This window comes from Spea bombifrons, chromosome 2 (assembly GCF_027358695.1).
Source record: "Spea bombifrons isolate aSpeBom1 chromosome 2, aSpeBom1.2.pri, whole genome shotgun sequence".
Classification (NCBI taxonomy): domain Eukaryota; kingdom Metazoa; phylum Chordata; class Amphibia; order Anura; family Pelobatidae; genus Spea; species Spea bombifrons.
Genome location: NC_071088.1, coordinates 121,088,152 through 121,102,290, shown reverse-complemented (window position 1 = coordinate 121,102,290; position 14,139 = coordinate 121,088,152). Strand labels below are relative to the sequence as shown.

Here is a 14,139-nt window from a genome sequence, read left to right as displayed (position 1 = left end):
ACTGTATGTCAACTGTAAACAACAAGAAATCTGAAAAAATAAATTAATAACTTATAAGTAAAATAAATATGTTTAAATAACATTTACTGAACATATAATAGTGCTTTCTTTAATAACCCCCCCAAAAAAACAACAAACACAACAAGTTTCTAAGAAGACCTAACAAATGAGTGACAAACATTACAAATTAAGTACTGGCTAAGCAGCTAAAGACACTATAAACTAAAAAAAATTCTGATATTATAATCCGGAGTCACCATAACATTGTTCTCTTTTCATTTGAGCATTTGCATATATAGTGGTGTTGCCATGTCGACTCATGATTATATATACCATATGAACCAGACACTGACTCTGGTATAGCATGACACCTATCACTATATACTGAGCCAGGCAGTGACGGTGGTACAGCATAATGCCTATCACTCTATACTGAGACAGACATTGACGGTGGTGCAGCTTAAGTAATTTCATTATATATTGAGGCAAACATTACAGTGAAACAGCATAACTCCTATCACTATACACTGAGCCAGATACTACAGTGGAACAGCATAACACCTATCACTATAACTGAGCCAGATATTGATGGTGGTACAGCATAGCCGCTATCTTTATATACTGAGCTAGACACTTATAGTAGTACAACATAACTATCATTATACACTGAGGCAGACATTGACAGTTGTGCAGCACAACTGCTATCATTATATTACATAACTGTTTCCATTATATACTGAGGCACGCGCTGACGGTGGTACAACATAACTGTTATTATATACTGAGGCCCACATTGCCGGTGATACAGGATAACAACTATCACTTTATACTGAGCACACATTGACGGTGGGGCAGCGTAATCCATATCACTATACATTGAGCCTGACATTTACAATAATGCAGCATAACCCATATCACTATATACAAAGCCATTGATGTGGTGTAGGCCTATCACTTCAGTGTCTGGCTTAGTATATAGTGGTAGGGGTTATGCTGCATTATTGTAAATGTCTAGATCGATGTATAGTGATAGGGATTATGCTGTACTGCCCTCAACTGCAGATCAGGGGAAGACTGTGAGAGTCAGTACAGCCTTCCCTTCTTCTGACTGCACCGTGACATTGGGAGGTCCTCTCCCCGTAATCATCCCCAAAGTCCATTTGTCCCCTACGTCACTAAACCACAACTCTCTTTTAATTACTCCCTGTAGTTCAGGTATAGATCAAATAAACAACACATGGAAACAGCACGTGCAACTGAATAAGACATAAATATCCTGTATTTACAGGTATACATAAATAATGTATGGAAACATAGCATTGCAGGTATAAATCAACAGAACACACAAACCCAGCATTGCAGGTATAGATCAACTGGAAATCACTCAGCACTGAAAGTATAGATCAAATAAACAACACATGGAAACAGCACCCCAGGTATTGATCAACTGAATAAGACATACAAATCCTGTATTTGCTGGTAAACATAAATAATGTATAGAAACATAGCATAGCAGATATAGACCAACACATTAACACACAAACCCAGCTTTTCAGGTATTGATCAATTGGAATTCACATAAAAACTCAGCATTAAAGTTATAGATAAAACACCCTAAATTACAGGCATAGATCACAGATTGCACACCCCAAAGCCAGCGTCCACATTGCCCACATAGAACCTGACCAGCACCCTGCGGTGGGGGTGCAAGGCCTCTGTCTCCCAGCATTGCCACTGTACGGAACAGTATAGAGTGATGGGAGTTATGATGTACTTTAGAGCATAATTATAATGAAAAAGACATTGGAAATGGTACAGCATAACACCCATCACTCTCACACATTTACCAATCAACATTTACCAATCCACAGATTCCACACATACCAATCCACAGATTCCACACATACCACACATTCCAATCCACAGATTCCACACATACCACACATACCAATCCACAGATTCCACACATACCAATCCAGATTCCACACATACCAATCCACACATACCAATCCACAGATTCCACACATACCAATCCACAGATTCCACACATACCAATCCACACATTCCACACATACCATTCCACACATACCAATCCACACATATACCAATCCACACATTCCACACATACTAATCCACACATACCACACATACTAATCCACACATACCACACATACTAATCCACACATACCACACATACCAATCCACAGATTCCACAGATTCCACACATACCAATCCACTCTCACTGTCACTCAGTCTCAATGAATGATTTCCTACCTTCTTTTCTACCTCTTTTCTTCTTACAGCAGTCTTTTCTTTTTACAGCAGTCTTGCTCTTCGCTCCTCTTCTTCTGTCTTCTTCCGGGTCAGAGGGCACTGTGGGCGCGGCTTCAGTGCCGCCGGGGTTTGTTGTCAGATCCCGGCGGCACTGAAGCCGCGCCCACAGTGCCCTCTGCACAGCAGCAGTTGCCGCGCGGATCGCAAGGGAGCAGTATCGGAGGTCTTTAACAGACCTCCGGCTCCCTTGAGTGATTTTAAGCCGGTTCAAGGGAACCGGCTTAAAATCACTCAAGGGAGCCGGAGGTCTGTTAAAGACCTCCGATACCGCTCTCTTGCGAGCCTGCTCCTCCAGCGGCGGACATTACTGTCCGTCTCTGGAGGGGTGCCGGGTGCCGGCAAGTTGGCACCCCCCTGATGAGCGGCACCCGGTGCAGACCGCCCCCCCCCGCCCCCCGCTAGGTACGCTACTGGTCAAATGTAAATAAGTCCTGTTTATCTAACAAAGGTCCTTGATAGGCTTTTATTAGTCATTGTCTAGAAGATTAAGACTGAGCCATTCTATTGTTTACCACAAGGCAGTGTGATAAGGAATCAGGATGTTTGCCTTGTAGATTTGTCTAACATAAGAGAGCTGAACACAAACAAATAACCAGTATGACGCTGTCTGGAAACATTATAGCATGTATAAGCTAGACCCCACGATCTCTATTAAACAACAACAACAACAACAAGTATTTATATAGCGCTTTTCTCCCAGTGGGACTCAAAGCACTTTACAGGTATATGCATACGCGAAAGAGTGAATTATCTGAAGGATTGGGAGAAAAGATGGGTTTTAAGTCTTTTTTTAAAAGTCTCTAAAGATGGAGCCTCTCTGATTGAAAGTGGTAGAGGGTTCCAGAATGTGGGAGCAGCATGGCAGAATGCGTTGGAGCCGGATTTTGTGCGCACTTTGGGTAATGAGAGAAGAGACATATGTGTGGATCGGAGGGGGCGAGCAGGGATGTAGGGTGTTAATAGCCAGGGGAGGGCTGGCAGCCTAAGGCCTGGGGGGCAAGTCTAGTCAAGTGACCCGCTGTGCCACTGAATCAGCACACCATCCATGCCCATCTTTTCCTGATTTTCTAACGCATATTGATGTCATGTGATGGGACTGGGAGTAAAAAAAATTATGTTTAATACATTAAAAAACAGCTAATCTTTGTAATAAAAAAGATAAGCATCAAGATAACATTAACAAATTACAGTCCAGAGTGAGCCAACTTTGTCCTCAAACAGCCCGCCCTGACACCAGTACAGGCTCTGCCACACCGACACCCAAACACACACACCAGGACAGGCTCTGCCACACCGACACCCAAACACACACACCAGGACAGGCTCTGCCACACCAACACCCAAACACAAACACAACAGGACAGGCTCTGCCACACCAACACCCAGACACACACACACCAGAACAGGCCCTGCCACATAGACAGCCAAACACACAGACGCCGGGACAGGCTCTGCCACATCAACACCCAAACACACACCAGGACAGGCTCTGCCACACCAACACCCAAACACACACACACACACACACACACCGGGACAGGCTTTGCCACACAGACAGCCAAACACACAACACCAGGACAGGCTCTGCCACACCGATATCCAAACACACACACCAGGACAGGCTCTGCCACACTGACACCCACGTCCAAAATTGCCCCATGTGGATATGTGCACCCAGCCAGCCCCACTTTGTACATTATGCCCTTTGTGTATTGCCCCATGTGGATTTGGGCTTAATGATTTTAAAGCGGCCAGCGTGTCTTACCGTCGCTTTAAGACTCGCAGCCACATCGGCTGCAGTGGCATCTCGGTGTGCCGGCCAGTTCGGCCGGTCCACCGCGGATGCTGCGGGCATTAAAGACGGCCCTGGCGTGGCCGAATCGGCCACTTAAATGGGCGGCCGTTTAATGTAGATTCAGTGCGGCCTGGGGGGCAATTGCCCCCCTGCCCAGCCCACCCCTGTTAATAGCTCTTTCAGGTAACAGGGTCCCTGTTAAACATTATAGTATGTATAACCTAGAACCCCATGATCTCTATTAAAACATTATGGTATGTATAAGCTAGAACCCCAGGATCTCTATTAAAACATTATAGTATGTATAAGCTAGAACCCCAGGATCTCTATTAAAACATTATAGAATGTATAAGCTAGAACCCCACAATCTCTATTAAAACATTATGGTATGCATAAGCTAGAACCCCACGATCTCTATTAAAATATTATAGTATGTATAAGCTAGAACCCCATGATCTCTATTAAAACATTATGGTATGTATAAGCTAGAACCCCACGATCTCTATTAAAACATTATGGTATGTATAAGCTAGAACCACACGATCTCTATTAAAACATTATAATATGTATAAGCTAGAACCCCACGATCTCTATTAAAACATTATAGTATGTATAAGCTAGAACCCCACGATCTCTATTAAAACATTATAGTATGTATAAGCTAGAACCAGAAACTTAAACAGCACAATATCTCTATGAAAATATAATTAGATTTTTTTTATTTTGGAAAACTCGTTTTAATGTGATTATAGTATTTAGATTAAAAAAAAAAAACAAAAAAAAAACTCTGACAGCATTTTCACTTTAAAGCCCAAAACAATATGGCAAGAGAAAGTAAAGCTAAGGTTTAGGAATAAACAAATAGTAGCAAACTAAATTTACCATACACATGGGCAGTTACTTAATCCAAATTACTCTAATTGAGTTATGAGATAAAATTTAAAAGGGATTAAGAAAATTTAGGTGTAGAAATAACTCTTTTAACAAACTGATTGTCAAAGAAGGTAAAGTGAGTCATAAGCATTTGTTGTGATGTAATTGTTAGAGAAGGATGATCTCACACCCTTTTGTACCACAAAATAGACATTAGAAGTCACTGTCCTCCTCCATGGCACTGAAAGGGTGAAAAAAAGGGGGGGATATCAGCACTCAGGGCTCATCCCACAATGATCCACAAAGCCATTGACTGATATTTTTGGTCCAAGGAAAGGGGCCATCCAAAAAAATATAATAAAGGAAAAAATCCTGACATAAAAGAAACAAAATGCAGAAAAAACACAACAGTATTCCACCTTCATCCAATGGCAGCAGATTGTAAAAGGCCACTGGTTGCATGGCAACATGCATATACACTGCCGTGGACCAGCAGCCCCCGGTGTTTTGAGGACACATTGCATCCTCCGTAAATTATTAAAATGGGGGCTATGGACGTAAATGGCGTCCATAGACTTCAATGTGGAGGGCATGGGATGGGGTCTGTGCTAATTTTTTAAACATTTTTGTAACCACTATCACCCCAGTGAGGTTATACATTTATTTTGACCCACCATTCTCACCAGGGATGGGAAGTGGGGTGCTGGGGAGGCACGGCTGGGGTCTAGCTGGGGTCCACCCCATACCTCTGCATATATATTTACACTTTTACCCCAGGTTTAATTACACACCACAGACAGGGTGTAGGAAAAGGGGGCAATTGCCTCCCTCCTTGGTTAACATGGTGTCCTAGAGACCCCTACTTCTTTTTTTATTTTATTTTTTTCTTACTTTTATGTAGGTAGGACTTCACTCACAAGTCACCTGCCAATCCCCTGGTTGTGGGTTCCAAATCACAGGCAATTTACAGCTTGCCTCCACTTATATTCCACTCTCCTGATGGTTATTTTTTGCAAGTGCTTATGAGAGTTGGCTTTAGTTAATTTACAAGTCAGATTTTTATCCAGCACATATGGGGAGGAATAATCATGCAGAGCAGAAAACAAAAACGGAAAGTATATTTTCCATGGTATACACATACAGTGTGTTTAGCTGCCCTGAGGGTTTATGGCATGGGCCAAGGGAAGTAGGATCAGCACTGTGACCGTTTTGGATCAGCCGCTTGACCCTTTTTAAGCACAGCGCTGAAGGTATATATATATATATATATATACAAACCAAAGGGAGCGGCTGCACACTCAGAGAATTTATTAATATACACAGGCTTTTATTTGCCCAGGTGCTCCAAAAATAGCCAGATATATGAAACCAAAGAAAAAATGGGCACTCACGGGTCTTTGCAGTAAAGTGCATTAAGCACAATTTTATTTCAACCAGCACAGCCCAGGCTGTGCTGGTTGAAATAAAATTGTGCTTAATGCACTTTACTGCAAAGACCCGTGAGTGCCCATTTTTTCTTTGGTTTCATATATATATATATATATATACATAGGGAAATCATAGAGTTGCTTTAAGCCTTCTCGCTGAGAAATGTACCATGTCTTCGGATTTTCAGCTATAGCACAAAGGGCCCAGAGCGAACCCATGTGAAGCAGATTGTAGTGTCATGCACTGGTGGTGCACTACTGTCTCGTAGGTACAATGCCATGCCAGCCACTTCCAGGACACTAAACCATTGTGAAATGGATATCTGCTTCCCCCAATGTCCACAAATATTTTCAATGAGCTATTGTCTTTGTTTAACAAACAGCTCCAGTGTTTTGTTAGAACTTTATTCATGTAATTGGTACATATTCATGTAGTTAAAGCAGGGGGCGCCGACAGCAGAACAGCCTGCAGCAGCGAACCGGCGGCCACGGTCATTCATTAGAAGCGCGGACACTTGATGGGAGGCAGGCAGCCTCGCAGGCAGTGCAGGCTGCAGCCGGGAGCCGCGGTCATTCAGTAAGCGCGACCGCGGCTCGCAGTCACTATGGGGAGGAGTGTGAGCGAATCAGCCAGTTAGGAGAAGGTGGGGTATAAGTGGGAGGGGCAAATGGGAGGGGCTTGTAGGGGTGTAGCCAGGGGACAGCAAAATTATGTTTTGCCTAGGGTGGCAAAAATCCTTGCACCAGCCCTGAGTTAAAGCATAGAGTAAAGTAAAGATTCACAAAGTATATATATATCTTTATCCTAGAGGTAGGTTGAGTAAAAGATGTGTTAAATGAACCATACTGCTAGAAATAACCTGAAATGAACAGCATGTATTAGACTTGTGCACATCAAGCAAATGTACCATATCCAACCGAGAAATGAAATTACCGGAGGATGTATCGCTCATGATCTAAATCCAGGTCATCATCATTGACCTTGTCGATGGCCGTATCCCTTCCCAAAAAGGCAGAGTAACACCCACTACCTCTGCAAGGGTTGACCATCCTTCTTCACCTCCAGTGGGCGGTCCTGCTGATGTCAGGGGGTGTTCCTGCTGGCATTGGGGGCATTCCCGCTGATGTCAGGAGGCTTTCCCACTGACATCGCAGGAAACACCCCTATTTAAAGGGGAAATGGGCGGGGAATGGGGCCTGTCAAGGCCCCCGCTCCCACGACCCAGAGAACAGGTCAAACCCAGAGAGTTCCCAGGTATGCTAATAACTAACTGTCACTGTCTACAACTCCAACTCCCATCAGTCTGTAACTGCTGCTACTCATAAGTAAAAATGGTATCCACACATTAATATATCTAATGTTTGTCCCTCTCCTTGTAAATGCTGATGGACAGAGTGAAAAAAGGAAAAACTCCCACAGGTTGCTGGACCCATCAATCACAGCCATAACCTGATTTTTTTTTGGATACTTCTACATATCAGTCATTGGTATGTACCCTCCTATGCAAAGTCCTTTTCTACTTTACCTTATTAAAGAGACATGAAACGGTTGTTAAGGCGCCAAAACGGCTTGTAATGGTGGCTAAACGTGGCCAAGAGATGGACGAATCTAACTAAAATTTCAGCACTTTTGACATTTGTTTTTGTTTGTTTTCTAGGGGGGGGGGGCTCTACGTTATTGGAGATCTATATGAGTGCATGAAGCAGGCAAATCTCGTTTAAAATACAGTTCGTAAATACGAATGCACAAGTCTGGTATATACAGGGACACTGTCCCCAAAGCAGCCTATGGAACTGTCCTGGTCCTGGACTTGTTAGGAGATATGGAAAGCTTAATTGGGCTGTTCATCCTCATTTCAGCCCCTACAAGATAAATACAGTAATAAAAAGAAATGGAGCTCCTAATTTGAAGCTTCTGTCCCTCGTTACTACTTGTCCCCAAGAAATGTCCCCTGAAACCCACTAAGACTAAAGATTTTTATGTTAGACCCATACCTGTAAACTTGCTGGGCTTAACCCAGTCTCCAGGTAAAACCTTGATTCCCAGAACTCCAGGTCAGTTTTGTCGACCTCTAAGAAGGTTACAGGTATTCTTCTTGCTCACCCTTTCTAGGCTTCATCCATCTACCCACATCCAGTGACACCTTCTTCCCACCAACTTACCTGATGCTAGCCCGGCCCCTTCAATGAAGTTACACACACAGGAGAGGGGGAACTCCAGGTAGCCTACCCTGTGACGTTTCCAAGTATGCTACATGTGAAGATCAGGCCTGGGGCAACAACCCCCATAGGTAACGAAACGGCCCCTAATGACCTTCAGTCAGAATGATGAATATCATTGGAGCCTTAACCCATAGAGGTGGGTGCAGTTGAGAAGCAAAACGGGTGTCATCTTTTTGGAAATATCTATTAAATGTTTAGTGTGTTTCCTTGAGTACTTACAAAGTATTTTAATCATTGGTATAGTACAATAGACTGACTTTTTAACCAGCAATTAGTGATCCAAGAAGCAGAGGAGAGATTTCTTATTAAAAATGGCCAGGCTCTAGATTCCCATAAGCCTCTATATATGTGCAGGCTCATCACCGTTCATACATGTGTAAGCATGACTTGAAAACAGTCCGAACCATAAAGAAATTTCAAGGCCCCACACCAACCCAGCCATGTTTTTTTGTGCTTTAATAGCACCATCTAGTGGAATGGTTTGGAATTTCCTCAATAGTCTTTTAATAATCCTATAAATATAGATTATTACTATTATTTTTATTCATTTTTGCTTTTCAGCAGGGTCACGCCAATTGTTTTAAGAGAGAATACCAGGGTTTGCTGTGATGTAGGTTTATACACTTATGTATGGAAAGGCCTAACTTTGGCAGTTGTCGGTCCTACTGGGCTTCACAAGGCCGTACCTCCCAAGTGTCCTTCTTTAGGACACAAGCACAACCTCTATAGCAAACCTTGCTCAGCACCACATATGCTTAAATTGAAGCTGATCATAGAGCGTGGCTGCTGTCGAAGTAAGTGGTGGTGGGCAGCTGGGGCACTGGCCTAGGCCAGGTTGTACAGTGAGTAAAAAGGACATACCATGTAGTGTATCACAAAACATTTGGGACTTAACAGAAATAAAAGGTAAGACAGACCCTACTGAAACGAGCTTAAGTTTTTGTTCTTCTAAATACCTTACTGCATTTTATAACAGCTATTAATAGGTCATAAAATCTTGGTAAAAATCTTCCCACTGGCTGCACCTCAAAACAAATCCCCTAAAACAAAAGTGTCCGTCTTTGGCCATCTGAAAAGTATTCAAGGCCACATCCAGCTGGAATATTTTATGCCTGCTGTCTTGGGCCTGATCAGTATAGCAAGACCTATTACTTATTATAATTGGGTGTTATATTTGTGACTACAGAAGCAACCTATGTCCAATGCTCCTCTGTCCTCCTTGGGTAGGAAAACATGGTAACCAGATGGTTCCTTTAATCGAGGACGCTTATAAAGACGCATGTAGGGCTGTAATTATTTTAGTACAGCTTCAGAGATGTAATGTAACAATGGTTGACTTTACTGAGACAGTAAGTGGAACATCTTCCAAGCAGAATTTGTAGGGGCTAATATAGTGAGAGAATTAAAGTATGCATGGGACAGGCATAAGGCAATCCTGAATCGAAGATGAGACCAAGGAATAATTAAGGCTTGAGGAAAAATGGGCAGATTAGGTGGACTAAATGGTTTTCGTCTGCTGTCAAATTCTATGTTTCTGTGTTCCGCTATGCACCTCCTTATGAAATAGTAATTTTGGCCACCATATTATATTTTAGTCCCCCTGGTCTTAAAATAATATGCCACAAATATATGAAAAATCCCCTTCAGGTAATAGCTAAATTCATTTATGTACAGTACCACTACTAGAATGGAAAGGTAATATTGGCCTTGGCCCTCTAAGGCCAGAAGGCAATTACATTTTACAGTGAGCAGTTGCCTGCTGGATAAAGCTAACTTTCTTGTAAATCCAGGGCTATACATTAGATTTTAGAGTTGGCTTTGCTGGTGTAGACATGCTGGTCATGGGAGTAGCATGAGCTAGAATTGGGCTGGCTAAAACACCTCCTGCGTCTCCATCTTTGGGTCCACATGCCACCAGGAGGCTGGGTTCAGTAAATTAGTTGAGATCTGGCTTGGCTCTGGCCTTTCTTGTGCAAAGTCAAGGCTGTTTTCCTCACCTCTGCTACAGAAGTTATTACCCTCGGTACGAATGGTAAAAAATAATATATTTTAATTACTTTGTAAGCCGTATTCGATATCCACTGATGATGTATGAATCAGCTAGTGCTGCATCTGTTAGAACTTCTACCCTGTATGCATTCCATCTTGTTATCTGACTCTTCCATTTCCTTAACAATAGGCTGCCATCAGATAGTCATGTACCTTCGCGGTTGCCATGGTATACAAAACTTGAAACCATCTCTCACTAACTGTATCAATGTACCTCAAGCTTTGTTTCTGGACTTGCTACCTTAGACATGGAGTCTTTCTCCTTCAATCGTGTGTAAAGAACCATAATTTAATGGAATATTTGGAAAACAATTCCGAACCATCACATTTTTTTTTATTTTTGGATGACGGTTATGTCCTCTTCTTGATGAAATGAACAACAGCAGAAGACATAGATATACAGAGCAAAAGTGTATTTGTAACATGTACTTTAACATACAGGAAATTACGAGATCGTATTGAAGATACCAGTTTACTGAGGTCGACATGGAGATATCCCAAAAAAACTGACTGCTTCTGGATACAAAACCTTTAATAATATGTTACGGAAAATCCATTCAGTACTTCATCCAAGTTCCTGCAGTCGAGATCTTGTAGAAGGAAATTCATCTTATAATGGGACAATATCCCCTGTGCGACTGGTTCGCAGTACATCTATGTATGTGGTCAGTCATGGGAGACAAACTTTCAGTGAATCCTTAAAAAAGTACAAAAGTATCGCAGACATTGATGTTTCTGGTGGCTGCCAATATAAAGATGATGACAAAGCATGGATGCTTGCGAAGACACAAGACTTTTTGCAGTATCTTCAGGATCTGTTAGCTCTTAGAAAAAAATATCTGACCAGTCTACACACCTTAAGGTCCATGACCGCCACACCTGAATACTGCCCCTCATCCACCTCATCTTCCAAAGAAGGGAAAAGGTTAGCAGCAAATCAGACAAAAGATCGCAAGGTATAGCATGGTGTGGTTATATTTTGTGTGGTTAGAATCTGTGTCTATGGGTTTGCATAGTATGCTTTTTTACTTGCATAAATGTCTAAATATCTGCCTGATTATTTATTTAGAAATGTCCTTCTTATTATGAGGATCCCAAAAAGCAGTTTATATGGCAGCTTTCCCTGACAAACAGGCAATGGGGAAGGGGTTGAGTAAATATACTCTGTCAATCAGTAATGTGACAATTGTAAATGAAGACATTAGAAGGGCTCCAAGAAGCAATCCTGGGAAGTCCCTTCCTTTTCAAATATGTTTTAGAATAAGTTAATGCCTTTTATTGGACCAATGTAGAAAAATGCATAAAGTTGCATAAGCTTTTGGGACCTCTAAGGTTCAGGCCTCAGATGTCTCTTCCTTATATTGAAGGCTTCCATCTGATGAATAGACCTGTAAGACCCCAAAAGCTTATGCAACTTTAAGTATTTTATACATGCTATACATTTTTATTTAGTGCTTTGACGAGAGACAGAAAGAAAAGCAAGTCCCTCAATTTTGTATATGCCTTTGTTGAATTGTGTTCCAGGGTAAACGGCAATTTAACTACTACTATGCAACTTACATCAAATTGATTTGAGATGAGAAAAATATGGTTCTAGTGTATGTGAATAGAATATTCTCTATGTGTATTTGTTTTTGCAGGACACAAAGGGGAATTCAAGGCAACATCCCAATTCTGATATCTTGGAAGCAATAGCATATTTTGACTCTGTTATTGCGGAACTTGACTCAGAAAGGAGAATAAGAGAACCCAGCAGTATATTCAGAAATGCAGATGTGGACTTTGATGGTTTGTTAAGTAAAATTTAAGCGCATATGTTTAACAGGTTCATAAATCATTTGGTGTCTATGAGCAACCTCCCACACTCCAGATGCTTTAACGTAAGGAAAAGTACCATATTGTCTTTCCATTACAATCCTGTTCTGAATAGGAATGATTTTGTCTTCCTTCTACCTATTTTAAAGAATTTCAAGTTCTAGTGCTTTCTGAAAAGTACTTTTTGAAGTACATTTGAAGATTTCTGTCATATTCCCAGCCTTCCTTTGATCTTCTGATGAATACCATGGACACTGCCATGATGTATCTTGTTATTTATACATTTCGTTTATACATTTTGTTTGTAAAAGATAAGTTATTTTTGTCTATTCTCCCAGTGGCCACCAGTAGCAGAGAACATAGCTTGCATTCCAATTGGATACTGCGGGTGCCTCGAAGGACCAATGATGAATTCTCCAGAACAACAGTCGCTAACAGTCAGACATGGAGAACCAGCAATGGAACAACGAGCATCAAGAGAATAGAGAGATATCCAATCTATTTGCCGAAGGCTGTAGAAGGGGCCTTTAATACCCTTAAATTTAAACCTAAATCCAAAACAAAATGAACCAGCTTATGGTAGATAACAGGGAATATAAACGGACATAGAGGAAAACACAAATACGAAGACACACTGCGTATATACTCACTCTCGCCTACTGTGGCTGGGTACATCAGCATTAGAAAGCCAGATGAAAAACAAGGCCATTGATAGATGCCACGGGCAGCTAGAATTAAGTTCCCTCTATTAATGAACCCGGGAAATCCACTCCGGTTGTTTGGTGTTTATCAAGTTCAACCTTCTTAAATTGCCACAAGCTTTAGCGAATAAGAAAACTATTTTTTGTTAACTGCCAATTTGTTTTTGTCTTCCATATTCTTGTAATGGGCCTATATTAAAAGATAATGTATTTGCACTCTCTTGCAATGTTAATATTAAAGTACGGTATATATAACAATTATGATCCACTTATCTACAACCATTGAAATGCTTTGGTGGTTTATGATGGCCAATAGATGTCAGTGTAGCACAGCAATCAGATCCAAAGCATCATGCCATAAAGAACATGATTAAGTGTACCCTAATTTTTAAGGGGAATTCCCACCTTACTGTTATAGTCCTGTAGTTTTAAGGAATATATAATATTTTTCATAAAAAGTCACATAAATATTAACTGTATTATGTATTTGTTTCACATGACCTATCACCTACATATGACCTTGGCTATTTGTGAAGCTAGTTCTCGCAACCTGGAAGCCTCTTGGAGGCGATTACATATTAAACGACCTTACCCAAGCCAATTATTGTCACAAATATAGCAAAATATATCTTTGTAACAATACGCTGTTGTTGCAAAAATCACTTATGACTTCATCCCTTAGGGTCTGAAGTCCAGCTAAAATAAGGGACACCAAGCAAAATGTAAAGTACCGGTATGTTTTTTTCCTCTTCTTCACATTGCTAAGTGTGAGTTTCTCTTTAATAAACACGTACTGAAATATTACACTCTGCAAAATCAAAGCTCAGCTTTCTTATTTTACTTTTCTTTTTTCTCCTTGTTTTTCATCTATTTTCATTTGGAATAGATTTTTCCCTTATGTATAGTTATATTTTCTTCAGTT

The 14,139-nt window shown here is 41.2% G+C and overlaps 1 protein-coding gene across 1 annotated transcript; it reads left to right on the top strand.

The window, feature by feature from the left end:
* The first annotated feature begins 11,240 nt into the window (after positions 1–11,240).
* C2H13orf42 (chromosome 2 C13orf42 homolog) lies at positions 11,241–13,084 on the top strand. The gene is made up of 3 exons (XM_053456786.1): positions 11,241–11,657; positions 12,342–12,489; positions 12,855–13,084. Exons 1-3 carry the CDS (start codon positions 11,241–11,243, stop codon positions 13,082–13,084), a joined length of 795 nt encoding a protein of 264 aa, XP_053312761.1.
* Positions 13,085–14,139: the final 1,055 nt, after the last annotated feature.